Below are 26,950 nucleotides of genomic sequence, written 5' to 3' on the forward strand. Positions count from 1 at the left end.
GTGCCCTGAGTAACCCCACTGCAGAATAGGAAGGTGTGTGTCCCACGCTCACCTCCTTCAGGGCCACCCAGACAGTGTACAGAGCCACCAGCTTGAAGACGTGCAGCTCCAGCAGGCGCCGCACGAACACCTGCACGCGAGTGAGCACGCTCGAGAAGCTGGCGGACAGATCCAGCAGTCGCTCCGCCACCAGGCCCCATTTGTTGGCTGCAGCTGTTGGGGGTGGCAGACAGGCGGTGAGAAGGGACAGGGACTCTGGGCCTGGGGCTATTCTGTCCCACAGAGACAAGGCTCTGGGGCTCGCCCACAGGGGACTCTGGGGCTCGCCCACAGTGGACCTGGTGGCCCGGCTCCTAGGTGCCCCACACTCACCTCTCTGGGTCCACACTCAACCCCTCTTGACTTACCTTCTGGGGCCTGTGTGGCCTGGTGGAGGCCAGCTGTGCCCAGGCCCTCGTCGTGGGGGGCCTCCTCCTCCTCCTGCTGCAATAGTGGGGTCCCACTCACTGCGTCCTGCCTAGGACAGGGCCCCAAGGTGTCACTTCCTACCCATGCCCCTATCCTACGGGGGCCGACAAATTCTGCCTGCACCCCCTCCTGCCTCTGCTTGGTGACTTGTGTTTGTGCTGCATCTGTTAGGTCAGAGCATGCATCCCAGATGACAGCCCACCCCCGAGCCTGCACTGGGTTGGAAGAAACATCCAGCATCTGAGGCCCCTCGGTATTTGAAGGTGGTGGCCAACGACTTCCTGCTGTCCCAGCCTCCTGTCCTCTCCTAGACGAGGCCCTTCTCTGTACTAGTTGGAAGTGGGATGATACTCTGCAGACCTCCAAGCCTTCCTCTCACCTTCCCATGAGCTGACAGCAGAGCCCACAACCCTCAGAGGCTGCGGGGGGAGGTGGGCCACCTGGAGGGGGCAGACGCACCTGTGAGCCCAGCGCGGGCGGCAGGCACCAGGCGGGGGGACGTGCTCCAAGTCAGTGAGCTGCATGAAGGGCTGGTGGAAGTAGTGCAACTGCAGGATGCAGGCGAGCAGGAAGAAGCCGGGGATGAGGATGCTGGAGAAGAGCTCGGACACGCTGAACTGCTCCAGGCCCAGGTCCCCCAGCCTGGGGAGGGTGGGCCGTCAGCACTGCCTGGCCCCTGGGTTCCCCAATGTAGAGCCTTGGGCCCAAAGAAACGAGTAGCCCATGCCCAAACCTCACCCACCTGCCTGTCCAATTGCCCACCCGCAACTCACTGCTCGTCAGTAAAGCCCGTCAGGTTGCGCCAGTACATGGGGAAGTCCTGGAACTGGAAGGTATAGACGGCAATGAGCACCAGCATTGTGTAGGCCACCACCAGCCACCAGAACACCTTGAGCAGCTTCCTCCATAGGCTGTAGTAGACCTGCAAGGACAGGCTGTGTGAGGCCCTCCTGCAGTGAGGCCCAGCTGCTTGAGGGTCCTACCCTGCCCACCCCAGGTACCTGGAAGAGGGTGAGGCAGAGCAAGAAGAGGAACATATAGACGATCTTGTAGACGACGAGGCGGCCGGCGAAGCTGACCACGATGAACATGCCAGCACACAAGTAGATCCAGTACTTGGCATACAGGCCTGTGACCAGCTCCCCCACGCTCCGGAGCAGTATCCGTGTCCTTGTGGGCTCTATGGGACAAGCCAAGGGTCAGAGGTGTGAGTTTAGGGCCAGGCAAAGGGGGCTGACCTAATTGCCCCGACTGCTCACCTGTGTCTCCAATGGTGACCTCCATCAGTGCAGAGGGCACCTTCCTCCTCCTCAGCAGCTTCTCTTTGACAAATTGGCGCAGTAGGAGCCAGAAGGTCAGGGTATACAGCAACTGGGATGGGGTGAGGCAGCGCCACTGAGGGCCAGGCGGCCTGGCACCCCTCCCAAAGCCAGTGTCCAGCCCAAGAAGATGCGGGCGGGGGAGAGACCCTCAGTAGGGAGGCAGCCAGCCCAGCCCCCTGCAGGCAAAAGCTCAGCCTGTCACATACACACTCACACACAAGTTCACGCACAAGTACACACATTTGCACCCACAGGCTCATACATCTGCTCACGTTCACATATGCACAGGCTCACATGTATGTGTGCACAAAGGTTCGTATCTGCATACACATCTGCATACACGCGCATGCACATGGGCTCCCAGGTCTCACATGGTGAGATATGAACCCACTGAGACTCAAACCCAGAAGCAGCGTGCAACACTAAAGGTACCTGTGTCAGGGAGATGGGGACCGCGCCCCCTACCACATGAGGTCATCATTCATTCATTCAAGCAACTACCCTGGGCTGGCCAGTGGGAAACGGGTGGTGACCGCTAAAAACAGGCTCGCCCTTCCGGAGCTCCCGTCCCACCGGGAGCTCGGTGATGAACAGAACAGTAGAACAGTACTGTCACGGGTGTTCATGCAGAAACCCAAGGCACTAGCATATGCTCACAGGTGCCCTGGGGTGGGGGTCACTCACCATGGCACCGAGGTCCAGGCAGGGGTAGCGGGTGTGCTCCAGCCCCAGCTGGCGCAGGCTGACAGGACCCAGGGTGGTGGGCAGCTCGGAACGCAGGTCCATGGCCCACACATAGCGCAGGCCGCACAGCGCCAGCCCATAGAGCAGGATGAAGGGCGAGCAGAGCATGGCCAGCTGGTGACGGCTGCGCACGGTCCAGATGAGGCAGGCCCAGAGCAGCAGCACAAAGGTCAGCCAGCTGTGGTAGGTGATGCTCCACACCTGGATGGCAGGGGCTGGTAGGCAGGCTGCACAGTCCACCCAGCCCAGCCCAGCCCTGACCTGCTCCCCAAGGATGCCAAGGGGGTGGGGCCCCCAGGGAGGTGCTCAGACGGGAAGGCGAACATGCCCTGTCTGTCTGAAGCACAGTAACACAGAACACGTGCCCCCTACAACCACGTGTATGCACACACACGCACACACGCACACACACATCCACATACATGCTCGCATGCTCATGTGGACACGCATCGACATGCACACTCATACATATTTGCAGATGCTCACACACATGCCCGCACACAATCATGCACACAGTGCTCACACGTGTACACTCACACACATTCAAACATATACATGCTCAAATTCACATATATTCACACATGCTCACACACACATGTGCTCATACACGCAGCTGTGGGCGAGCCAGGTGGCTCTTGGCGCGGTAGGACACAACTCCATCTATTTCCGGTGAGGTGGCACTGGGCTGTCAACCACGGGCTACTATCTGCCTCCTGGTACATGTGAGGGAACCCGAGCAGGTTGCTCCTTACCATCATGGCGATGAGGGCACATACATAGCTCTGGTCCATGATGAGGTGGCCCAGGCCGTGGAGTGGTGATATTTCTCTCAGCTCAGCCCGCCTGGGGCGCACTACAGAGCAGGGGGCAGGAGTCACTCGGGAAGCTCCAGCATCAACAGGTCAGAGCCCCTCGCTCACACCTAATTTTATCCCAAAACATGGCCAGGGTGCGAGAGCCCAGTGGAAGGAGGGAGCTGCTCGGCGGTTGGCACTCGTTGGCCCCCAGCGGGCAGAAAAGGCAGGCTCCTGTCTCACATCGCTCCCAACTATTGCGTAACCCTAGTTGGTCCTCACCCCTCTCCAGGCCTCAGTTTCCAAGGCTCTGAAGGGACAGGATGGACAAGATGGCCCTGACCCCCTTCCAGTTCTGTGGGCACACAAGTGCCAGTTTCTGAGGCCAGTCTCCGAGGCCAGCAGTTCAGCTCCTGCTTCATTCAGGGGCAATTCACAAAATGGAAATCAAAGCTTAAGAACACAGCTCTCCCAGTTGGGATGCTGCTACACAAAGTTGCCAGGCCAGCATCCACCTGGATGCTGGGAGGCAGGTAGGGAGAAGACTTGGTGTCCCTCCTACCCTCTGCAGGGTCTTGGAGGTCGGTCAGCTTTGTGGCCCCCATGGGCACAGCTGGAGAGGCTGACATGGCGCTACCACTCAGTGGCCACCAGGAGGCAGCACCAGTGTGCCCGTGGAAGGAAGAGTCCCCTAGGCTATCTTATTTGTGTCTTACTCACGGGGGCGCTGCTGGACCGGGCTGTGGCAGGTCAGGTCATGCACGATGCAGTTGTCGACCTCAGGGTCAAGCCCCATGGGCGTGGGTGTCATGTGCTGCAGAGGTGAGCCAAGACCCAATGAGTTGAGCCCGTGGGCAGGTGGACTTGGCCCCACCACTCAGCCTGGATTCCTCACCTGGGCAGCTCCTTCCTCCTTGGAGGCTGCAGCCCTGGCATGGCCCTGGGGCCACTGGTCCACCTCAGTCAGCTCCACTTCCCGTTTTTCACCTTTGGTGGCCTCCTTCATCTGCAGAGACCAGAGCAGAGCTCAGCTCCCCATCCCACCCAAGGGCCATGGCCTGAAGGAGTTGTGTGTGTGTGTTGGGGCAGGTGGGGGAGAGGTGGTCCAGTGGTATGAAGACAGAGGAGGGGCACCAGCCCTAGGCACCCACCTGGTCTGGGGGGTGGTGTGTGCGGAGTTTCAGGAGAGAGATCACAGTGTAGTACAGGAGCAGCAGGATGCTGGGGCTCACGTACACGGGCCAGTCGTGGCTGGTGTTAAGGACCAGTGTGTTGGAACTGGAGCAGTTCGTATGGGCCACAAAGTCCTTAAGACCGAAAACCCTGTGCAGAGAAGACATGGCACTGACCTCTGACTGAGGGGAAGGGCATACGGGCAGGTCCAGGATGAAGGAACAAAACGAGTCTGTGTGGGCGAGCCCTCACCTGGCCCAGATGCTGGCAGGTGAGAGTATATCCTGGGCGAAGGGCATCTGGTAGCAGTAGAGACAGATGAGGTGGCCAGCACCGAAGCATCCCACCATGACGCAGAGTGCGCTGAAGCCCAGGGGGCTGATGGGAAAGTGGCAGGCCCACCAGGTGCAGATGGCCAAGAAGACCAGGAAGTAGACGCTGGAGAAGGCCGAGGGGTGGGCGATGCCTGCAGGACCAGACAGGGGCATGCAGGGTCATACCTGGCTGGGACGGCCAGCCAGGGACCTCCATCTTATTGGTCAGCAGGGAGCTTGGCAGGTGCCAAAAGCCCTCCTGGTATGACAGGCAGTGCCAGGATCCCTGCTCTCTGCCCAGTGGGTACCTGCCAGCGCGAGCAGCACTATGGCCAGGGTCCGCCCGGCGGCCACTAGCAGCCAGTGAGCTGTGATCCGGAAGCGGGTGGCCAGCCGTGACCTCCGTTTGGGAGCCAGCACAGGAGATCCTTGCAGCCCTGCCGGGCAGCCGGTGTCCACATCCCTGTCATCATCGTCCTGCCAAGGTCATAGGGAGGGCTGGAGGTCAGGGGCACAGCACTCAAGCCACCACCAGGGAGGAATAGGGGCTGCTCCTCTCCTCTGAGGGCCAAAGGACTGCCAGCCTGAGCACAGACCTGTGCCACCCTCTGTGCCCAAGGTCTGCCCACTGCCTTCCCGCTGCCTCACTCAAGTGCATAGCCCTGGCAGGCCTTCCTGGAGGCGGCCCACCCCAGCCCCAAAACAAGTTCCTGCCAAGCCCCGGCACACGCGATGACTGACCCATGCAGGCTGACCTTGGACTATTCTGTAACCCTTCAAGGGCCTCTTTTTTATCTCCCCATCTAGACCACCACCACCCCCGGGCCCCCAGGACAGATAGGCCTCACAGATTCCCGCATGTGTCCTGAAAGCCCCTGATCTTGCTCAGTTTGGCCCCTGAGAGGACTCAAGCAGGGATTTTTAGGAAAAAGGAAAGCAGTACATGCACATGTGTGCACTTCACTTTACAGTTTACAGAGCCCCTTTACACCTGTTACACGTGGTTCCATGGGCTGAAGTAGTACTTTCCTTATAAGAAGCAGAAGCTCAGAGAGATTCCCAAATTATATGGCTGTTTGAACCCTGCTCACCCTCTGCTCCCCATGGGGCCTCTGAAGAATGACAGATGGACCCTGTGGGGCACAGCCAGGTGCTGGGGTCTCCTGGTGCATCCTGCCAACTCTTCTAGAGGTCAACCCTCTGGAGACACAGAGGTGGCCAACCACCCAGGAGGAAACAGGATGGCCCTTCCAGACCTCTCCTGCCAACAGTGGGACAGAGATCCAACAGGGCCTTTTGCCCCAGCCCTACCTCAGGTCTCCTGAAATGGAGCTGCTTCCTAGACAGGGGAGAGCCAGGGTGAGACAGAAAGATCACGGACTCTGTGTCAGATGCCTGCCCCACCTCAGGTCCCCATCTATGAAATGGGTGCCCTGACAAAGCCTTTCCTAGTAGTTGAGGCAGCACTAGGCATGCGAGCTGAGAGCACAGGCTCTAGATCCAGGTGATCTGGTCAAATATCAGTTCCGATCTCCCGCCTGTGCAGCCTTGGGCAAGTCACCCAACCTCTGAGTCCGCTTCCCGTCTGTCAGAGGTGGGTGGGGGCTGGACAGGAGAGGTGAATCAGACAGGTCCTGCCCTCACAGAGCCTGCAGGAGTGGGGAGCCCCAGGGAGGTGCAGCAGGGCTATACTCAGAAGGAGGGAAGGGGACAGGCTGGGGAGAACGGGCTACAGGATACCCATGACCAAAGATATGAGAGCGGCACCCAGGCCCCTGAGATCAGATGTGTAACTAGGGTTCCCCCTTTAGACCCTGGAATGCAAGGGGTGGGAGGCTCCAGCCAGCCCAGATGGAGGAGATAGCCCCTGGCAGGTACAGCAGCCAGGCCTGAGCTCACCCCCGCCCACAGCCTGGCCCAGACCCTGGGAAAGCTTCTGAGAAGGACTGTGAAAAATGAGCATTTCTGAGAGTGGGAAAAACAGAGGCAGCTGCTGGGTGGAAAGACAGGTGCTTGGGGCTGCCCGTGGCATCCAGCCCAGCCAGACCTGGCCCTGGCTCTAACTCAGCTGGTCCCACAGGCCATGACAAGCGGAAATGTCCACTCGTCTCCTTACCTCCTACCACAGCCCGTCTCACCCCCTCAGAACACACGTGTGCATGGCTGTGACAATCCAGATGTGTACACATACACAATCGTGTGCACCATGTGTGCATATGGCCCTGCCATGCAGTGTCACGCAGCACTTGGGCTGCTCCTGGCTCTGGGTTTTAAAAGCAGGCACCTATGAAGGGCGCCCCCACTGCCGTGCTCCAGGACCTGTCCACACCAGTCACACCTAGGTCGGCAGGATGGCACAGGCTCTATGCCACTAGGGACGCGCAGGCAAAGGTGACCTGTCCCAGTCACATGGCAGACCAGAGCCCAGCCCCAATGGGCAGTGCGGGGTGGGAGGCTGACTCTTCCTGCCCACCCACAGGTTTTGAGAACAGTCCAGCCCCTTCCCGGCAGAGCTGTTCCAGGAAGCCCTGGTTCTGCTAATGAGGAGACCAGAGGCGGCCTTGGCCCATGTACTTGCTGGTGCCCAAGTGCCCCCGTGGGAAAGGAGGGGGACCCAGGCAGGAGGGAGCCCTAAGAGCAAGCAGAAGGGCAGTCGCGGCCCTAGCTTAACCCCCCACAAAGACCTGGAAAAGACACTTGACCTCCAAGTCCCTGTATCCCCCTCTGAGATGGGGGTACCAGCTTTGCCTGGTGGGATGGGGTAGCAATGGGCAGGGCAGCAGGCTGGGTCAGCTGCAGGCCGAACATCTTGACCTGCTGTGGGAAGCTGCCTCCCCTCTCTGGGCTCCTCTGTAGGTCAAGGTCCTCATGCCCCACACACCTCAGCTATTGGACAAAGGCATGGGGGTGTGGAAGGGGCTTATGGCCACTGGGAGGCTCTGGTGCCCGGACCCCTGGACTGTCACAGATCCCACCCAGCCCTGGAGACCAGGCCATACGCATAGCCACAGACCCTGTACAGGTCAGAAGAGTGCTGAGCCTTCAACCGAGGAGGACATCAGGGCCCCGTGCTCATGTCCTGCCGAAGGGAAGACTCGGGACCCTCTAAGGACCATCTCTGATTTAAAGCCTTGCTGACCTCTGAGCCTACATGGCCCCCACCTTGCCACGAGCCCGCTGACACTGCTGTGGGTAGGGCTTCTCAAATGTCCATCCCTGTGTCCATCAGTCCATCTGTCCATTCGTCCTGAGGACTCCGTGATGTTTGGCACAGACCATCCTCTAGCACTGCTGACTCCCTACTGCCCTGTGACCACAAAGAGTCTCCTCCAGGACAGTCTGGGATCTCTGCAGGTGTCCCCCAGGGAGGAGCCCTGCCAGGACCGGGTTTTAAAGGGACATGTGCTGCTTTGCTAGTGTACCCCGCCCCCATGGGAAACGTACCTTCTCTCCCCTCTGGTTTCTTATCTCTTCATAATTTGCACAGTACTGATTCTTACAACTAAAAGCCCACATTTGTTAAAGAAGGAAAAACAGAAAAAGAAAGCAAAATAGTCCTCAGGTGTCTGGGATGCAGCCCTAGGATGCCCCACCCCTACACACTTGTGCCCTGCCCACCACAGCTCACCGGATCCCGGGCACACTGGCTCTGCGGGGCTTCCCGTGCGAGGCGCCCACAGAGGCCAAGGCATACAGCGGAGACCACCAGAATGCCCAGGTCGGGGGCCACCAGTCGCACGGCATTGGGGATATCCTTCAGATCCAGCCTGTGAAGGGCAGGAGAGCCCACTGGTTGGCCCAGGAAGGCAGGTGCCAGTGGAGGTGGGGCATGGAGTGGGGGATCCCGCTCTTGGGCCCAGGAAATCCCCTGGGGTCTTACCTCGTGACTCCTACAAGTCGAGAGAGGTTCTCCCAGTGGCTGCCTGTGGAGAAAGGTACAGGGGAACCAGGTCAGAAGAGTGAAACCCGAAAAACTCCCTCCAGTCAACAGGAGGCTCTCAGATCCCCAGAGTCATGGAACCCCTGGTCTCAGGACACCTATGGCTGATCTGTGGGATGCTTGAAAACATTGCCTTTTCTGGTAGGGAGACAGAAACCCAGCCAGGAAAGCCAGGTGGATCAAAGGCCCATCAGCTCTGCCTGGCAGAAAGGGATTCACAGCCCAGCTGGGCAGTGTGCGGCCTCAGCAGAGCTGATGTGTCCAGGAGGCTGGACCAGGCTCTCGGACCCATCGGTCGGGGCCAGCCGCTCCTTACGGGCTGGAGTGAGGAGGCCTGGTCAGGACTGGCACACTGTGAGGCACCTAACTTCCCTCCAGTTTCTAAACAGAAGGCGGGGCACGCTCATCAGGAAACGAAACCAGAAGTCTGGTAAGGCAACCTGCCTGCCCACATGGCTGAGTGTGCCAGGCAGGAGCCTGGAGGACCTGGAGGTGGGAGACCCCAGCCAGGCAGGAGGCCTCGGAACCTGGGGCTCCCTCATATGAAGGCTAGGGGGTTGACGTCCATGGAGTTGGAGGGCTGGGCGCCAACAGGCCAAGGAGTTCAAGGGCGCAGGGCAGTGAGGCTGAGACTCCAAGCCCTAGCAGGTACTGGAGAAAGATGCTGACTGGGGGCTGGGGGCGGGGCAGGAGGAGGTACTGCGAAGACCAGGGCTGCTCCAAGAGTGGAGCTCCAGGTTCTGGAATTAGCACCACACCAGTGCTTAGCCCAGCCCCACAGCCAGCCATTACCGGGGCACTTAATGTGGGCCATCTCAGCTAAACATAAGTCATGGACAGGCTCTCAGGGGGTGGCCCACGCTGGGCAAAGCCGGGGTGAGGCAGGACAGCCAACCTCCCCATGGAGACACAAGGTTCTTGCAGGGCTTTGGTGGCTCCCTCTCTCCCCTCCACCCTCCGGTCAGCTCAGGAAGGACGCTAGCTCTCCCCCAAACCTGCTGCCCCTGGGCAGCCGCTTCTCCACCCCTCAAGGACTCACAGTTTGACCCCAGAAGCTGGTCCAGGCTGGGCACGGTGTGCAGGCATATCTGGAAGGTGAAGTGGGCTATGAGGAAGAGGACGCTAAAGCTCAACAGGGCTCGGAGGAGGCGGCCAGTGTGACCTGTGGGCAGAAAGGAAGGGGTGAGGCCAGCACGCAGCCCCAGACACACAGAGAGCGTGTCCTGGGGGTCAGCACCTGATCTCATGCAGTGCTCTGGACCATTCCACTGACTGCCCACAATAGCCGCATAGGTGGGCACTCTCGTGACCTCCAATTTATAGACAGACCGATGAAGTGACTTTTCTAGTCGCAAAGCAAGGAATCAGCTGAACACAACAGCTCACCTGCTGTCCGGGGCTATGGGGCAGTGGGGGGCAGGAGCCAGCACTAGAAAAGCCCCCTAGGCTTGGGGAGACACCTTCGGGTTTGTTCACATGTCCAGCAAACATCTGTGTCACTCTCCTCAGCCCTGGCCACAGAATGCTGCTTACCCACCTTGTATGGACTGAAATCATGCCCTGGGATCAGGGGGTAGAGGGGAGCTTGGATCCTGGCTCTTTGAGGAAAGTGGGGTGAGCCTTGCCCTCTTGAGGGGGAGGGTGTCATGGAGCTAAATGCTTCCAACATGTGTATAGAACAAGTCATTTCAGAAAGGAACCATGGCCACTTGCTGAGAGCCTCATCATCCTGAGGGTCTGACCTCGTGGAGGGAGAAGCCAAGGTAGAGATGGGCCCAGGAGCCCGCGAGCGCAGGCAGGGGCAGCCCTAGACAAGTGCCCTCTTTTTGCCTCGAGCCTGGCAGGAAGAGGCATTCATAACCATGGCTGGATCCTGCTCCCTGGGAAGGAGGGTTCAGCCCACCTGATAAGGAGACCTTGGCTGCAGGGAGAGAGCTGGGTGGCCGTGGCCCACGTGAAGGGAGGACTTGGGGAGCCCTGGAGTCACTTCCACCCTGTGAGTGGGTGGGCAGCTCCCACTCTGTGCAGGGGCTGGGACCAGAGACCTCTGCTCAGTTCTAACTGCTGTACTCTGAGCTCTGAATCCTGGGTTAAGGACACTGGGAGGGGGAAGCTTCCTTCTCCAGTCCCTGGTTTTTTGGCAGGAGCCCCCAAGTCCTCACCCTTGCCAACCATCTGATTTGCTGCTGACATTTACAGAGCAGCTGGGCCCCTCTTTCAACTTCCCAGGGACAGATGGGGTCACCATCAAACCAGCCCTCTTCCTCTTGCCAGAGGCTGGCGAGCTCAGGGCCCCTGTCCATTTCGTTCACTATCTTTCAACATAATCACTATTCGTTGAATAGACTCAGAACTGGCCTGTTTCCCTTACCCCAGGGCTGGCCCAGCAGGTAAACTGCTGAGTGACATGTCATTCACACGCGGTCTTGCCTGAATTTGCCAAGGAAAGCCAGGCGTAGATTGGGGGAAGGACTCCCCTAGGCAGCCCAGAGAGGCGCCCAGGTAGGATCCCGACAACTTCTCAGCTTCAGTCCTTTCTAGGTCCTTCCAAGCCCTGACATTCTGACCCTTCGATTACAGCCTCTGATCTGTGATGGGCAGGGGAGAGCAAGAAGGAGAGCAGGGTGGAGCTGGTGGAAGAAACAGCTCGCTGGCGGGAAGAAGAAACGGAAAATGAATGGGAGAGTCTGGCCCTGGGCCCTGGCTGGGCCCTTCTGCTCAGAGCCCCAGGCCAAGAGGAGGGAGAGGCCATGGGCCTCCCCACAGGAGTACAGAGCTGGGCTGCCAGTGGGACGCTGTTCAGGGCTGGGGGGTGGGGGGAGAACTTTCCAGAGGCTGGCCTATATTCCCTCCCAACTAGGAATTCACAGGAGCCACAGGGTGAGAAGGCAGAGCTTCCTCCCGACCACGGCTCGGCCTTTCCTCTGCCCAGCCCGCCTACACGACACCTCTCGTACAGATCTGGGAAGTCCCAATGGGCGATATGATGGGAGAGCCCCTGCCCCGCTCTGTGGACTCACCCTGCTCCCAAGCTATGGAGACCTGAGGCCAGCCTTGACAGCTACCAAGACTGGTGGGCTCCCCGTACACGGCAGGGCCCACGAGTCAGGAAAGGAAGCACCAGGGTAAAAGCCCCTCAGCGGGAGAGTGACCTGAACACCTCCCTGCCTCGCGCCTGACAGCCTTTCTCATCCAGCACCCCTGGACATCCGCCTAGCAGGCATATCGGATGTCAGCACTTTCCACTGTCTTCCCCTCCCCTTCCTGTTTTACTTCTTGGCTGGCTCCGCAGTGTCCTGGACCCTGAGTCAGCACGGAGCCAAAGGGCTGGAGCCCCAGCTCGGTGACTTTAGCTCCTCCTGCCCAGCTGGAAGAGGCAGGGCGGGTCCAAGAGGCACCCCTGGGAAACATGTGCCTGGAGTGATGCCCCACTGAGACAGGTGCTCCAACCTGGCCGTCTTCTCGAGGGATGGCCGTGGATCCCCACGTGCTTGCCAGCATCCCCAAACGTCCATCTCTAAGAGTCCCCTGTCCTTAGCCCTGAGCTACTGACATCTCCTTGGGGGTATGATGGCATCTGGAATTCGTCTGGGGCCCTGCCGAGCCCCTGCTCTCCTCACTTGGTCATCTTTTCCACCACATCTGTTGGTCTGAACTCCAGGAATTAGAGTCTGGCCTGGCCTGATGAGAGGCCCCAGCTGGCACTCAACACACCTCTTATCGAAGCTGGGATGCTCTCTCGCCTGCCCGTGCCCAACTGCACTGGGAGCGGACAGTCCCCCTGGGAATTCACAAGTGGGAAGCAAGGATGGGCAAGCCCAGAGGGCAGCTCTGGCTCTAGGTGAGAGCAGGGGGTCAGGCAGGTGAGGGATTCCTGCATCTGCTCGGGAGGGATAAGGGGTGTGGCCAGGGCCCATTAGAGGTACTGGAAATAGGTCTCTGTGGACACTGAGGCTGGGAGGAACGGGCCCTGAGTGCTGGGAGGAACGGGTGCCATTAGTGGGCAGGGGATGGGGACGCTGCGGGGAGCGGGGAGGAGGGCATTAGACCATCCGATACTGTTGCTGCCTGTCCTCTCTCCTGGAACCTGACACTGGAGGCCTGAAAGAGCAGGGAGCACCGTGGAAGGACAGCCCTGCCCTTGCGTGGCAGGTGCCCCCGACCTCTGTGCGCGGCGGAGAAGCGGTGGGCACAGAAATCGCCCCTCCCGCTTAGGGGCTTCAGGCTCAGGCAGGAATCTCCAGAGAAACAGGGAGTGGGGCTGAGAGGCTGTGGGTCACAGAAGCTCAGGAAGGCGGGGTCCTTCCCAAAGGGCGGTTATAAAAGAGCATCTGTCTGACCCAGAGTGGGAGCCCTGGGTATGAATGCCCCCAAATTGGCCTGATGGTGGCTGCTCTGTCTGCAAAGGCCCCAGAGGGTCCCTGCCCTCAGCGGGGTCCTGACTCCCACTGCCCGCCTCCCAGCCGCAGTTCACAGATCCCCAGCCTTCCACCTGAACTGGGGCCCATGAAGGCCCCACTCACACTGCTTTCTTCTGGGGCTGCCCAGGCCCCTTGTAGGTGTGGTGTGAACCCTGGGGCTGAGCTGGGCTGTGATGAGAGGCCCCACCCCTGACACACACGCACGCGCGTGCGCACACACACACACGCCCCGAGCAAGGTGAGTGGGGTGTACATCGGCATCCCTCAGGGTGGCACAGGAGTGTTCCAGGAAATGCCCTGAGAAGCCAAGGGAAAGGGTGTCCTCCAGTTGTCCAAGGCCCCATCTCATCGAGGAGGGTCCAGAGAGGTGGGGACAGGGACCTGGCAGGGCATAAACCAAAGTCTGAGCTATGAGGCCCTACTGGGGGAGGGGGTGTATCATCTGCTCTGATGAGACCTGGGTGAGGGACACCTTCTGGTCACAGGCATGAAGTTGTTCAGGCGAGAATGACGAGAATTACACACAGGGCACCTCATCTCCTCATCCAACGGACATTCAAGCTCCTCAGGTGCACTGCCCCGAGAAGCGGACCAGATGGCCCTGCCTGCCAGGCCCTTCGTGCAAGCACCTGAGTTAAAGCAATGCCCAGGTGCCAGCATGCAGCCTCAGGTGGGTTCTGTTCCAAGGCAGGGACGGGCCTCTTGAAGTCCCTAAAGGTTAATCCGGTCACCGGGAGCTGACCCCATGGTCTTCCTACAGCTTCTGTTGCATCCCCGCCCGGCCTTTTGTGGGCACATGGCCCATGCCCGCAGCCCCAGCCCCTGTGTGGTGCCCCCACTGCCGGCCAGAGTGACCAAGGAAGGTGCTGGAACTTCTCTGAGGAAACACTGAGGCAGACACTTCCGTTCTCCTTCCCTCCCTGCACAGAGAGCTCCACCCCAGCTCCCCTCGGCTCAGGCAGATGCCCATGTGGGGATGGGGTCAGGGGTCAGTGCCCATGGGGGCCCTGGACAGCATCGGACCTTCCTCCAGGACCCAGTGCGAAGGCCCAGCACTGTACAACTCATGAAGCCTAGACCAGGCACTGGGGCATGGGCAGGCCTCCCACTTTCCTCTTTCCCGCCCGGAAAAACCCCCAGTCTTCCCGTCCCTGAAGGGCCTCTCATGCTGGCAGATGGACAGACAGAGGCCAGGAGCGAAGTCTTCCCAGTGCCTCTCCTCCTGCGCCCTAACCCTCCCTACTCTGGGCTCCTCTTGCCCTGGCCCGAGCCTGTACTTTCTCCACTACTGATCAGAGGAAAGTGTTTCCAGTCACGTAAAGGGGATGAAATATTTACTGAAATATTTACCGACAAGTGGCTTTTAGCTGACGGCCTGGGAACAGACAGAACTGGCTCCACGGAGAGAAGAGGATGGCATAGGTGGCCGACTCTGCCCAGCAGGCCCTCCCCCAGGGAGGGAAGGGGGGCCCAACTGGCCTGAGCTGAGAGTCTTGGGCAGACAGCTGAGTCACCCTGGGAGGGGTCTGGCCTGGTCCCCAGTAGCAACTAGCACTTGCCTAAGCTGGGGCCCCTCCCTTCTCTGCACCTGAACTCTCCCTGTGCTCCAAGACTAGAGCCTCCTGCAAATGCCCCAAGCAAAGACGCAGTGGAGAGAGCCTGCGATGGGCCAGGGAGGGGGTGACCTGTCCCCCTACAGGAGGCAGAATGACCCCTCATGGGACGTCCAAGCCCAGTAATAAATAAGTTTCCTCACACAGAGAAGAGAAACCAGGTTGTCAATCACCTTAAAATGGGCTGATCCTGGGTTTCTGGGTGGGCCCGGGGTAATCACAGGTCCTAACACTGGGAGAGGGGAGGAGGGCCAGAGTCAGGGTGCCGGCCTGGACCAGGGAGGGAGGAGCTGGGGACCAAGAAGCCAGAAAAGACTAGGAAATGAGTTTTCTCTGGGAGCCTCCAGGAGAAATCAGCCCTGTGACACGTGCTTCTAGCCCTGGGAGATGGAGCTGGTCTTCCGACTTCCAGACCTGAGGGAATAAACATGTGTGGTTCCAGCCCCTCAGTGCAGTGACTGTTTCAACAGCCACAGGAAACTCAGAGGCTCCCAAGGCCCCCAAGGGGCCAGTCTGCTGCAGCTAGCACCTCCCAGGGGCAGTGCCTGTCTCCCCGCATGGCTTTAGCTGCACCCTCGGCCTGCCTGCTGGGTGACTTTTCACCCATCTCTGATGGGTGTTGGTGCTCATGCTGCTGACAAACTGCTTACCCAGGACCCTCTTTTAAGCCTGGGTCCCTCTCTTCACCCTCTGAAACCTAGGGACCTTCCCACCCAGAGACACAGGACAGTCTTCAGGGACGGGTCCCTGAGCACTTTCTGACTGAAAAGCTGGGACAAAAATGGACACTGAAGTACCCAGAGAGCGGGTGGCAGGAGCCCCAGGATGAGGGGTGGGGCCCCTCCTGCCATCTAGCCCGATGTCATCCTTTGCGGCTCTGCGTGTCCCTCCACAGGGGACCTGCCTGTGTGCTGCTGGGCAGGGGCCAGGGCTCCTGCACATGCCCCATCCCCCTCCTACGCAGGATCCTGAGACGGAGCAATGACTTGTCTATTTCCAGACCCTCTCAGGTGGGTCCAAACCGTGGCCCCCACTGTCCAGACCCTCCTGTGGTCATAGCACCCCGATGGGCTTTCCCACATCCATCTGTGTGGTTTATACAGACTGAGACTCACCCTCCAGGAGCTCAGGACTTTGATGGAGACTTGGTGTGCCTGGCTACCCGAAGCCCCACGGGAACCAGACGAAAACATATGGAGCCTGACTCAATGGGGGTGGGTGGGGCAGGGAGAGCCAGTGTGGCGGCTGGACTTAGGGCTGGCTGGAGACTCGCCGGACAGAGGGGCTGCACGGACAGTGCTGGAGAGAGGGTAGGGGGTGAGAGGGGCCTGTGGGAAGACTAGCTGGCCCTCAGCCCTGGGTCTGAGACTCCCCAGGGTCAGGGGAATCCCCTCAACAACCCTCAGCGTGTCCCTGTAATGCATGGTCAGAAAAGGGATTCTGAAATTAGCAGAGGTCTCTGATGAAAATGAGACGTGGAACCGCTCAGCCTTTACCCATGGCTGTTAAACCGGAGAGTTAAACCACTGCCCAGGGTTTCTGAAGAGGACCTAGCGCCTCCCTCCCACTGGATGCCTGGGCTAGGTGCACACGAACGAACAGCCCCGCGCCTCCCAGCTCCAGGCAGGAGGAACTACTGCCAGCTCTTACCTCGGATGCTGTGCCAGGAGGGGCCCGGGAACCAGGGCAGCAGCAGCAGGAAGAGCAGGTAGACCAGCGAGAGCGCGTTGGAGCGGAGCAGGCAAGCTGCAGGGGAGACGCATGGTTAGCATGGCTGCACGCACGGGAGGGCCAGCCCCGCGCCCCCTGCGTCACCCCCCAGCCTCACCCCCCACGACACTGCCCCCCGGAATGTTGTCCCCCCAATCTGTGCTCGTCCTCCCCGCAAGGTGGCCCACCTCCCTGCATGTACAAGTCACGGTGCTCAACATATGACACGCCACCTGTCACTCAGGGCACGTCCACTGTCACACTGTGTCCACAGACAGCGCTTGACACGTCCTGTCACTCAGTGCATGCACTCTGTCACTCAGTCCTCCTAATAGTCTGCTCGCTAATGCTACGTTTTGGGGATCGCTCCCTGTAGAAACGTGTGGATCTCGTCACGTCCTGCCCATATGTCCCAGGCACATACGACGCCATGTCCATCCTCCCGCGAGCAGACACTGAGGTAGTGACTCATCTTCCTAACTTGGTTTTACTTCTTTTTAGAATTTTATATTTTCAATCAACATACAGCACCATTGACTTTTGGGGTCCGGCTCTTGGGGCCCGCACTTGTGTCTAGCCACAGGGACACGGCCCTGCTCTCCCCAGACGCAGCGGGCCGCCTTTGCAGTGGCCCCGCCCCTGTCATCTGATCGATTTCCGTGGTTGTGCCTCCCCCAGAATCCTACACATCACATGAGTAACACTGCCCAGCAAGGAGTGTTTGGCCTGGCCCCTGCCTCTGCCTCTGTGTCAACAGCTCATTCCCGCTTTTCCTCTTATTAACTCCACAACATGTTTTTGTACCCTGTGGGCACTTTCCAGAGTCTCACCCTGTTTGACACTAACTTGACAAAGTGTAGTACGGGGTCCAGAGGAACCTCATTTGCTCACCCCAGGAACTGAGGGGTTATCAGGAGATGACAAGGAGATGCTACAGGAACTTGGGGCCCATTCAGCCTTTCCCAGGGTGCCCAAGAGGCACTGCACGCTGCCCAGTGGGGCCAGCAGCATGGAGGCGCCATTGAAGAGGTCCCCAGGGCTTCAGCCCCCTCTGCCTGTGCCGCTCCTCAGTCACTGCCACTAGCAAGCAGGCCCAGGTTGACCCCAGCCCTGCCCACCCAGGCCCAGAGGACACGGCGGAACTCGGCAGGCACCAGTGCCCACGGGCCCAGCTGTCTGTGATTGAGCAGAGGGACCCGACCTCTTTCCTTCCCACCAAGAGGCATGGAATAAAAGCCGGCTCTGGACACCGTCTGCTGAGGGGGGCCAGTGTTGCACCTCTACTCTCAGTCCTTCAGACCCCTAAGTGCCAGCCGTAAGCCCAACCATCTCTCAGACCACCCCCTAGCAGCTGTCTGGACAGCCAGGGCTGAAACACTGACTCGGAGCTTGGCTGTGGACGTGGCTACACAGACCATGTTCCCTGGGGAGGTGACAGGGCCAGGTGGGGTGTGCTAAAATAAGCCAGGGCCAGGTCATCTCCCCTGGGAACAAAATGGGCCAGAATAACAGGCCTCTGGGGAGGACGCCAACAGGCAGCGTTCATCTGAGAGATGCTTTTACACCCCGACTGTGCCTTCCAAGCATGGGGGTCCCCCTGGGGTGTGACCTGGGCCCTGCCTGTCTCACAGCCTCTAGCTGCCCTGACCACAATGAGCTTCGCAGGGTCTCCTGGAGACAAAGGTATCTGAACCAGGCTGAGGGCAGCTGCTGCCGCAGAGGTGGCACCATGTGCTGCCAGTCACTAGCTGGAGATGATGGCATGCCCTCTTGTGCTAGAAAGGTTTGGTTCTTGGGGCCAAGAACCATAGCTGGACTCCCTCGGTGGTCCCACCCTGGAGGCCAGGACAAAGGAGGAACTCCTCAAATAACTTGGACCACTGCGACTCCAGCAGCTTCCCGCTGACACTCGACCTCACGCCCAGACCCATGGTCACTGGTGGTGCCGGGGGGCTGCCCACACCTCTGCCTGTTCCCTATCCTCACCAGGATTCGGGACCCCAGGATGTCTTTTAGAGGGAGCACAGCCCAGCTCACACACCCCTCCCACCTCCATCTCCACCTTCACCAGAGCGCCTGGGACCGAGGAGCTCAGGCCTCAGGAAGTGAGAGGAGATGGAGGTAAGCGGAGCCAGCGCTGCCTCAACAGAGCTGCTGAGTCCGGAGACAGAGCCACCGGCCTCACAGCCAGGCCACTCTCACCCCAACCTCATGACCCTTGCAGCCAGCTCACCCTCCGAGCCTCTTTCTGCATCTGTACAATGGAGTTAAAACTACCTGCCCAAAGGATCCTCAGGAGGCTTAAACCAAACCACAGAAGTGAGGTGCAGAGTGCAGGGCTGGGACGCAGGCTTCGGTCCCTTCTCATTGACCCCCTAAGTCCCTTCTATCACCCCACCATGTGGGATCCCCAAAGAACCACGTGGTTGGTGCTGTGGCCCTGAACTCAGGGTTACCCGCCTTCTTTTCTGGACACTGCAGCGTGCCCCCACTCCCCGGGAGTTAAGATGCTTCTTTCCATTGCACTCACTAGCTCTCGTGGTCAGTTCAACTCTAAATCTAAAGTTTTTCAACAATCATACATTTTTATTTAAAAAAAAAAAAAATCAATCTCATCTGGCCCAAGAGGCAGAAAGGAAATGCACTTATGGCAAAGGAGCCTTCTACAGTTCCTTTTCGTTTTCCAGAACTGCACTTTTCAAGCTACTGGGCTCTGCTTCCCTCCCCACCACAGTGCCAACCCCAGCCCCGTCCCCAGAGAGGTGGCACCCTCCCCTTTTGTACCAGCCTATCCATCCACCCACCCACCCACCGACCCATCCATCTACCATCCACCATCTACCCATTTGTCCATCCAATCTTTCACACACCCACCCCACCCATCCACCAGAGTAACTTTCTCCTGAGGACCCATTCTGCAGGTCCCCGACCCCAGGCATTCATGTTCTGACCTGCCAGGGACGCCAGACAGATGCATCAGGGATGATATGCCCAAAGCCTGTGACGGGGCATCTAATGTGAAATAGCCACCAGGGAAGCTCCTGGAAGCAGAGGCCCAGCTTCGGGGGGACAAGTTCTCACCACCTCATGTCTCCTACAGTCTCCCTGCCTGGCTCTGTAAGAGACCCTGAGGCTGCGACAGGGGAAATGTAGAATTAGTGTTTAATGGGTACAGAGTTTCAGTTCAGGATGATGAGAAAACCCTGTGGATGGATGGTGGTGATCATTGCGCAATACTGAGCACGCGCTTAATGCCACTGAACCACACACTTAAAAAACGGTAAAGATGGTAAATTTTATGTTATGTATATTTTATCAAAATAAACAAGTCCACGGCCCCTGAAATCAGAGCCTGAGGGGCAGGGGCTGACCTGAGCCCAGTCTGCTGCTGTCAGTGGAGCCACGGGGTGTTCTGGAGCCAGGCTTCCCCCATCCTCTCCCCACCCCCAAGCTGAGCAGGAGGAAAAGAATCTCGGAGAAGCTCTGCCAAAAGCAGGAAATGGGAGGTGAAGAGTCAGAGGGAGGGCGCAGGGAGAGGGGAGCGTGTGGGTAGCCCTTTGGAATGGACTGCAGATCGGGCCCATCGGGCCCGGTGCAGGGTGTACGGGCTGCTGCCCCACCCTGGGGGCATCCACGTGTGCCATGGCCCAGCATAAGGCCTGCCCTGTTGTGGGTAACAATGCCCTCCCCCGTTATTCATTCAGCACACAGCTGACCTGCCCAGAGGAAGACACTGTCGAGGCTCAGACAACACATCCAACAGTTAGACAGTGAAAGGCAGTGAGTGCCTTGGGAGATGAGCGTCTCCATTCACATGGATGAGGAAACTGAGGCTCCAGCTCTCCTAGGGGCCCCAGGATGTCTCAGAGCACAGCCCACCCAAGCCATCCTGCCCTACCAGAGTGTGAGAGCTCTCCCAAAGACAGGCTGTGAGATGGGCCGGCCTCCCTGACTCTATCTTCTGCCATCAGCCCTACCAGGAAGCTACAAATGGGCACCGGGTGGCACCCGGACAGCTCTGGATGCTGGCCCTGGGGGCATGAGCTGGGAAAGCTGGGCTGCTGGCTCCCAGCCCTAGCAAAGCAGCCTGGGGAGGAGGACTAAGTGTAGGGGCTGAGTGATGTTCCCACCCTGTTGACCTCCTCTTGTCATCAGGGACAGGGGACCGGGCGAGAGGCCAGCCAGCAGAGCAAGAGTGACCTCCAGCCAGCACGGGAGCAGAGGCAAACTGGCTTCAATAGCAAAACCTGAGCCAACTCTTGCGCTCTGTTATTGTTTAGATGAGGAAACAGAGGTTCTCAGAGGGGAGGGCTTCGTGGCGGGGAGGCGGGGGGGGGGGCGGTGCAGATAAGTCCTAGGTCCAGACTCTTGGCTCCACATCCAGGGCTTTTGGAACACTACGAGTCTGTCCATCAGGGTTGCTGGTCTAAGGGCCATGAACGTGGCCCCACTGTGACTGTTTATACCAAGAAAGCCCAGGGCATCAGAGCAGGCTGCCTGGAAGAGGCAGTATTGCTTTTGGCCTTGAAGGCCAACTGACTCAGGGAAGGCATAGAGGAGGTTTTGGTTAGCTCCAGGTTCCAGCAGAGAAGGAAGGACTCATCTGGGGAGGAGGTGGGGACCAAAGACAGCAGAGAATGGGGGACAGGGACTGCCAGACAGCTCCCACCTCCCCATAGGGAGCTGCCAGTGGCCAGGATGGTGACCTCATGGGGGAAATATGTCTTTTCCTGAGCCAGGAACAATAGGATGGGGGTGGGGGGAGAGAAAGTAATGCTGGGCAGGAAAGAGCTCTCTCACTCCAACTAGCACAAGCTTAACCCCTCCCAGACCCTCACCCAGCACATCAGATCCTTGTCCTACAGATGAGGAAACTGAGGCCCAGAAGGACAGACTGCCCTGCTAGTCTCAGCTGGTGCTAGGTTAGGAAGGGAAGGCGGGGAGGGCCAGCGATGAAAGTCACAAACATTCCATGCAGAGGGACTGGACATCACAATCAAGGCCACAGGGAGATGGAGGCCTGCCCAGGGAATGTCAGACACCTGAGACCCCAGGTCACATGCAGCTCTTGGAACACGTCCCCCAAGGCCCTGGAATCTGCTCAGATCTTCCCTGAGTGAGGGCCACCTGCTCTGAGCCTTGGTTTCGTTATCTATAAAGTGAAGCAAACTGCGCAGCACAGAGGGCTGTGGTGGTGACGGGCAGGCACCTCACATGTGGCTGTTCACAGGGCCTTCGCAGCGACCCTCTGAGGCGGTTATTTTTAGTGCTAACTTCAGGGAGGTTCCAGGAAACAGAGCCAGCAGCCTGAGCATGACACCACACTGCCCTGTGACCCATAGGCTGGGCAGTGGTCCTGAGAGAGACGGCTGGAACTGCCAGTGTCCCAGGGAGAGGCGGCGAGGCCCGGATGGTTGGTGAACACACCATGACCATCACAGTCACTGTCCCCGTGCACCTGCTAGGGGCACTATCATTACCTTTACTTTGCAGGTGAGGAAACTGAGGGAGCCCAAGAACTGGGGCTGATGTACCCCCCACACCCTGAAATAGTGTGGGCCTAAGTGGCCCGGAGTATGGAAGGTGGGGGAATGAGGGTCACCCCTAGGCCAGGGTGCAGGGGCTGCCACACTGGACAGTCTGCAGACAGGCAGGTGAGGCGGTTAGTCTAGGACTAGCAGGTCTGAGGAGAGAGCTGGTGGGCAAGGGGCCTGGCCAGCAGGTCCAATGTAGGAAACCAGGACTAGAGCAGAGCTATCCACCCTCCCACCAAGGTGAGGGGACAACCAGACCCCGCTGAGGGACGGCCAGAGCCTTGGCACATGGAGGAAATAAAGTCAACATGGGTAGAGGGAGGGAGCAGGGCCCAAAGTCCAGGGGCTTTGCCCATCATAAGGCCACTTCCTCTTCTTCCCACTGCGCTCCTACTGTGCCCGGGGCTGGACCGCTAGTTCGAAGAGCAAAGGGCTGATGGCCAAGGGCTAACTAGTCAGGAGAAGGTTCTAGAGGGAGGAGGTTCAGTGGCACAGACCCCTTGCCAGGAACAAGGCAACTTGTCACAGCCTTCCTCTGGCTCTCGGTTCCCCCATCTGTGAAACAGGGTTGGAGCCTGTGATCTGATGGTTCCACTCCGCTCTGCAGGAGATAGGGGCCTTTCTGGAACCCACTTCCCTCAGCCGTTAAGTGGGAAGGATCATAACTACCACCCTGCAGGGGCTGCAGTTTGAAACAGTGCCCGGCACATAGTAAGAGAGAACTAATGTGAACCAATCTCTAAGGCACTGCTGGACGCCATGAGCCAGTTGCGCATCTATGCATACTATGATTCTTCTCACATAAGACTAAAACTAAAACACAAACAGTATTCGTGTACATAGATGTATAAAAAGGCCTAGAAAGATCAATACTGAGCTGATGCCAGTGTTCACCTGTGCGGAAGGGTTGCTGGCCCCATCTATGAGGTTTCCATTTTTACAAGGAAAACTCTTTCACGGGTTACTAGGGTCATCGTCAAATGGACTTACTGGAGGAAATAAAGAAGACTGGAGGAAACATACCACAGAAGGGCGTTGGGTCACGCAGCCTAGGCTCTCCTTTCATTGAAGGGGCTGATGGCTGGGAAGCACATGAGTCATCTGAGTTCCCAGAAGACAGTGGCAATGGCAGGACTGGATCCGGGGTCTCCTGACCGGGCAGGCACCGGGCAAGGCTCCTCGGAGGACAGGGAGAGCCCGGGGATGGGAGGCCCAGGTTCCCCAGATGATAGCTGCCAGGCCAGGACAGCTGCCAGGAGTGGTGATCCTGGTCCCACTGCTGGCCCCTCCCCCAGCCTACCGCTTGCTCTACCTTATTTGGCTTCAAGGAGGAACCCATAAACACTTCTCTGTTAACTTCTGCCAGCAGGCAGGAGGGGCAAGGAGAGGAGGAAGAGTTAGAGGGAAGACAGATGTGGCAGAAGGGGCACCTGCAGTGCCTGGCTGTCCCCTGCCCTCCACTGGAGGTGCCCAGGCAGCTGGGCCTTACACTCCCCACTCTCACAGTGGCTCCCACAGTGTTCAGGTATTCAGATCTGTCATGCCCCCCTCCCCCAAGGGAGGGTGCGAAAACTGAACCCAGACTCAGGCCCAGAGGTGACCCAGGGCTTAGGTCAACCCCGCCTTTCAGGAAGAGGAAAGCTTGCGAGTTTGGCCTAGTCGGCCAAGTGTCCCCTAACCTTTCAGGACAAGAACTATCGTTGGGGTCTGCATGGGCAGTGCAGCCTGGCATCTCAGATCTCTGGGCACTCAGGGACCCTTGGTGACCACACAAAATGTGGAGTGTGGGGAGCGGGCCTGGTTGGCCCAGACCCTCCCTTACGGGCCATGCCCACAGCCCAAGCAAAGCCTGCCAGTCTTCATGAAACGCCTGGCACTTCAGCCATCTGCCCCTAAATCCCCCACCTCCTGCTTGTCACCCTCCGTGATGCACCCTGTAGTACATGCCCACCTGAGACCCTGTCCCACCTGCAGCGCCCACTATCCTGGAAGCCTACCTCACGAAGGGCCAGGCCCTCTGTCCTCTTGGCAGCTCCAGCACTGGGCACACACTGGCAGTGTTGGGGGGCTTCATTCCCACAGCATGGATAGTCACAGGGGTGGGACCCTGCCTGGCATTCCTGCCTCCCTGCCCAGCCCAGCTCTGAAGGACAAGGAGAGTTGAGAGCAATGAAGGATGCATCTAATGCACACCCCTCTTTAGAGTGTAGCACAGACCCAGGCATGAAGAGGAAGGGTCTCTAGAGCAGTTCACAATGCTCTAAAAACTCAAGGACTGTCACAAGAATCCCTTTCGTCTCACAGAATGAGGCCTGTGGCAGAAAAGGGGTATGTCTGCCTGAAGTCCACAGAGAACAAGGACCCCAAGGTACTGACATGGGCAAGGGGGAAGCCTGGGCACCATGGTGCAACCTTAACTAGCACGGTGTCCAGGTTAATTAGCACGGCATCGGGATCCTTGGTTTTACAGCTCACGTGACCCGCGCAGGGCGAGGTGAGCACAGTCAAGCATCTTCCCCACATCAGCTCTGTGAAGCCATGGTGAGTGCCCAGGGCCTAGCGGGGCTTGGTGGCTGCTGTGGGCTGGGCACAGAGGAACCCCACAAAAGGGACAAGGCAGCCGCAGCTGCCTCCCAGAATCCGCCCGCTCAATCCCTGTGTGTTTAAAGAGCACCAGTGGCATGCCACCTCCTAGTCATACGCAGCCCCAGGCTGTCGGTGAACCACCTGTTCCAGAGGTTGAGGGAGGGGCAGCTGCAGACATGTGACAGTACAGGGGACGGATGGGTGGTAGGAAGGGATGGCTACCTGCCCAGGGAACGGGAACAGCCCACAGGGCCCAGCAGCAGTCAGAAGGCCTAAACTTTGTAGGACAGGAGTCAAAAGTCCCAGAGGTTAGGTGCTGTGCCCATGATAGCCCAAAACGGGGGTAGGCGGATTAAACCAAGTCTTGGGGGTCCTGATAGCCCACCAGCAACAACGCCACAGGCATTGTCCACAAGACCCCTACACAAGCCCAGGCCGATACCACTGTGTCCATTTCACAGATGAGTAGGCCTAGGCTGCAAGGAAACGGCTCTCCAAGGTGACAACAGGTAGAGCAGTGGGGACTTGAACACCTGAGCCCCAGCTCTCAACCAGCACTGCCTTGCCTGAGGAAGCCCAGGCCAGAGTGATTGATACATGCTGACCAGCACTGCTCCTTGAGGGCACAGGCAGCCTGGCCTCAATGACTGTTTCCAGGCCTCCCAACCAAAAAGCGTTCACAAGCGCGGTCACCTCCTGTCCCCCTACAGCAGGCAGGCAGGTGCTCTCTGCACAGGTGAGCAAGAAGGGGCACTTCGTACTCCTCAAGGCGGCTCAGACCCCTCTCCCCAGCAGGGCTGGAACGTTCCTCCATTATACCCTCCCCACCTTCAGGGTCCCAGGAAAACAGCGATGATGACACTGACTGTGGCCCATTGTCAGGAGAGCACATATTTGTTATGTTTTCAGTTCCCCTGAAGGGTCAGCACTGGCTGCCCTGCCACAGCCGGATTCCAGGGCAGGGGTGGGGCCCGCATTCCGCAGGGAGGGACCTCTGTGCAGAACCCCCCTCCCCCCCACTGCCAGGGTGGGAGGAGACCAGGCTCTTATCTGCCCGGACATCTCTGCAGCTGACACAGGTAAACAGGCAGGAGGGCAGGGTACCCAGGAAGAGATCCGTTTATGGACTTGGGGCCCTCATGTGTGGTGGGCCCCACCTCTGCACAGGCTGTGGTTTGACAACCCCCTCATCCCCCTCAGGAAGAGGTCACAGCTGGGCCTGCATGAAGGGCCACAGCGACTGGGTGACACGCTCAGCCTACATCATGGGGTCCCCAAACCAGTAGAGAGAGCCCTCCTGCCTCACCAGAGAGGTGGGACGCTGACGCCCTCCACCTCTCCAAGGGGGTCAGCCCGCGTATGCAAGGCTCCAGCCTGATCCTCAGGTCGCTACCCTCCCAGACCCCTGTCACTAAGACTCCCTAGGGACAAGCCGGACCCACCCCCAACAGCTTCAAGAAAAGGGGCTCCCAGTTGAACTGTACCCCCAGACCATGAAGGGCACTGCTGACTCCCACCAGGTTAGACAGGGTCTTCACTGCATCCCTGCGAGGGCTGCCAAGCCGGACCCTGAGCTCTGCGCCAGCAAAGCGTTCCTGTTGTACCATTTGCTAGTGCCCATGGTTGGACTTGTGACAGAGGGCACCCATCTAGGGGGGCACAGCGAGAAACAGCTGTGGCAATAGGACAGCAGCTCGGGGGTGGGGCCAGGTGAAGCCGGTAGTTCCAGGTTATGATTCAGGTCTGCCTGGTGTCCAGCTAGTGAGCTGGTGGCTGACACTCGCCTGGGATGAGGCCGCTGTGCCCGAGCGGGTGAGCAAGCGAGCAGCTCCTCTGTGCAAGAGGCTAAAAAGGCTGGGAAAGGCCTGAGGCTAGTGGCCCTGAGCAGAGCTGGCCGCAGGCCACAGGCAAGTGGCTGCTTCTCCTCTGCAACCCTCCTCTCATCTAGAAAGTGAGGACAGCAGTTCTGGCCCTGACCTCTCCAGGTGACTGTGAGGATTTAATAAGAGACACACATAAGGCAAATGCGCATTGGGCGGTTGGGTGCGGCTAGCGAGGGCTCTCTTGAGAGCAAGGGTGAGTATGCGGGGAGGGGCATGCTGGCTTCAGGAATGAGTTCACTGTAAAACTAAAGAGGCACAGCCACCTCTCTGCTTTCCAGGGTGTGCAGAGGAGGTGGGTCTGGACAGTCCCCTTATACTATCTGCCTGACCCCAAGAGTCCAGGGGCATCTGGGACCATGCTGATATGCGCAGAGAAGGATCAGTGTTAAGTGCTGGGTAAAAAAAAAAAAAAAAAAAAGTGAAGACCTCCAGGACCTGGAGCCACGGC

At 58.8% G+C, this 26,950-nt stretch overlaps 1 protein-coding gene across 5 annotated transcripts in view; it reads right to left on the reverse strand.

The window, feature by feature from the left end:
• PIEZO1 (piezo type mechanosensitive ion channel component 1) overlaps nt 1-26,950 on the reverse strand; it is a 63,878-nt gene that overhangs the window by 17,031 nt on the left and 19,897 nt on the right. The window contains exons 1-18 of one of the 5 annotated variants that reach the window (XM_016129449.2): nt 23,057-23,780; nt 16,440-16,535; nt 9,795-9,917; nt 8,696-8,738; nt 8,444-8,582; nt 5,124-5,292; nt 4,754-4,967; nt 4,480-4,651; nt 4,224-4,334; nt 4,049-4,142; nt 3,287-3,387; nt 2,475-2,735; nt 1,728-1,839; nt 1,470-1,648; nt 1,242-1,390; nt 928-1,110; nt 408-517; nt 53-213 (exon numbers count right to left, since the gene is read on the reverse strand). In XM_016129449.2, coding sequence (XP_015984935.2) covers nt 53-213; nt 408-517; nt 928-1,110; nt 1,242-1,390; nt 1,470-1,648; nt 1,728-1,839; nt 2,475-2,735; nt 3,287-3,387; nt 4,049-4,142; nt 4,224-4,334; nt 4,480-4,651; nt 4,754-4,967; nt 5,124-5,292; nt 8,444-8,582; nt 8,696-8,738; nt 9,795-9,917; nt 16,440-16,535; nt 23,057-23,765 — 3,126 coding nt within the window. In that variant the 5' untranslated portion in view covers nt 23,766-23,780. Of the gene's footprint in view, nt 1-52; nt 214-407; nt 518-927; nt 1,111-1,241; nt 1,391-1,469; nt 1,649-1,727; nt 1,840-2,474; nt 2,736-3,286; nt 3,388-4,048; nt 4,143-4,223; nt 4,335-4,479; nt 4,652-4,753; nt 4,968-5,123; nt 5,293-7,977; nt 8,408-8,443; nt 8,583-8,695; nt 8,739-9,794; nt 9,918-16,439; nt 16,536-23,056; nt 23,781-26,950 lie in introns of those variants that run through there. The other 4 variants (XM_016129450.2, XM_016129452.2, XM_036231546.1 and 1 more) reach the window with 4 other exon arrangements.

This window comes from Rousettus aegyptiacus, unplaced genomic scaffold, assembly GCF_014176215.1.
Source record: "Rousettus aegyptiacus isolate mRouAeg1 unplaced genomic scaffold, mRouAeg1.p scaffold_m13_p_14, whole genome shotgun sequence".
NCBI classification, from domain to species: Eukaryota; Metazoa; Chordata; class Mammalia; order Chiroptera; family Pteropodidae; genus Rousettus; species Rousettus aegyptiacus.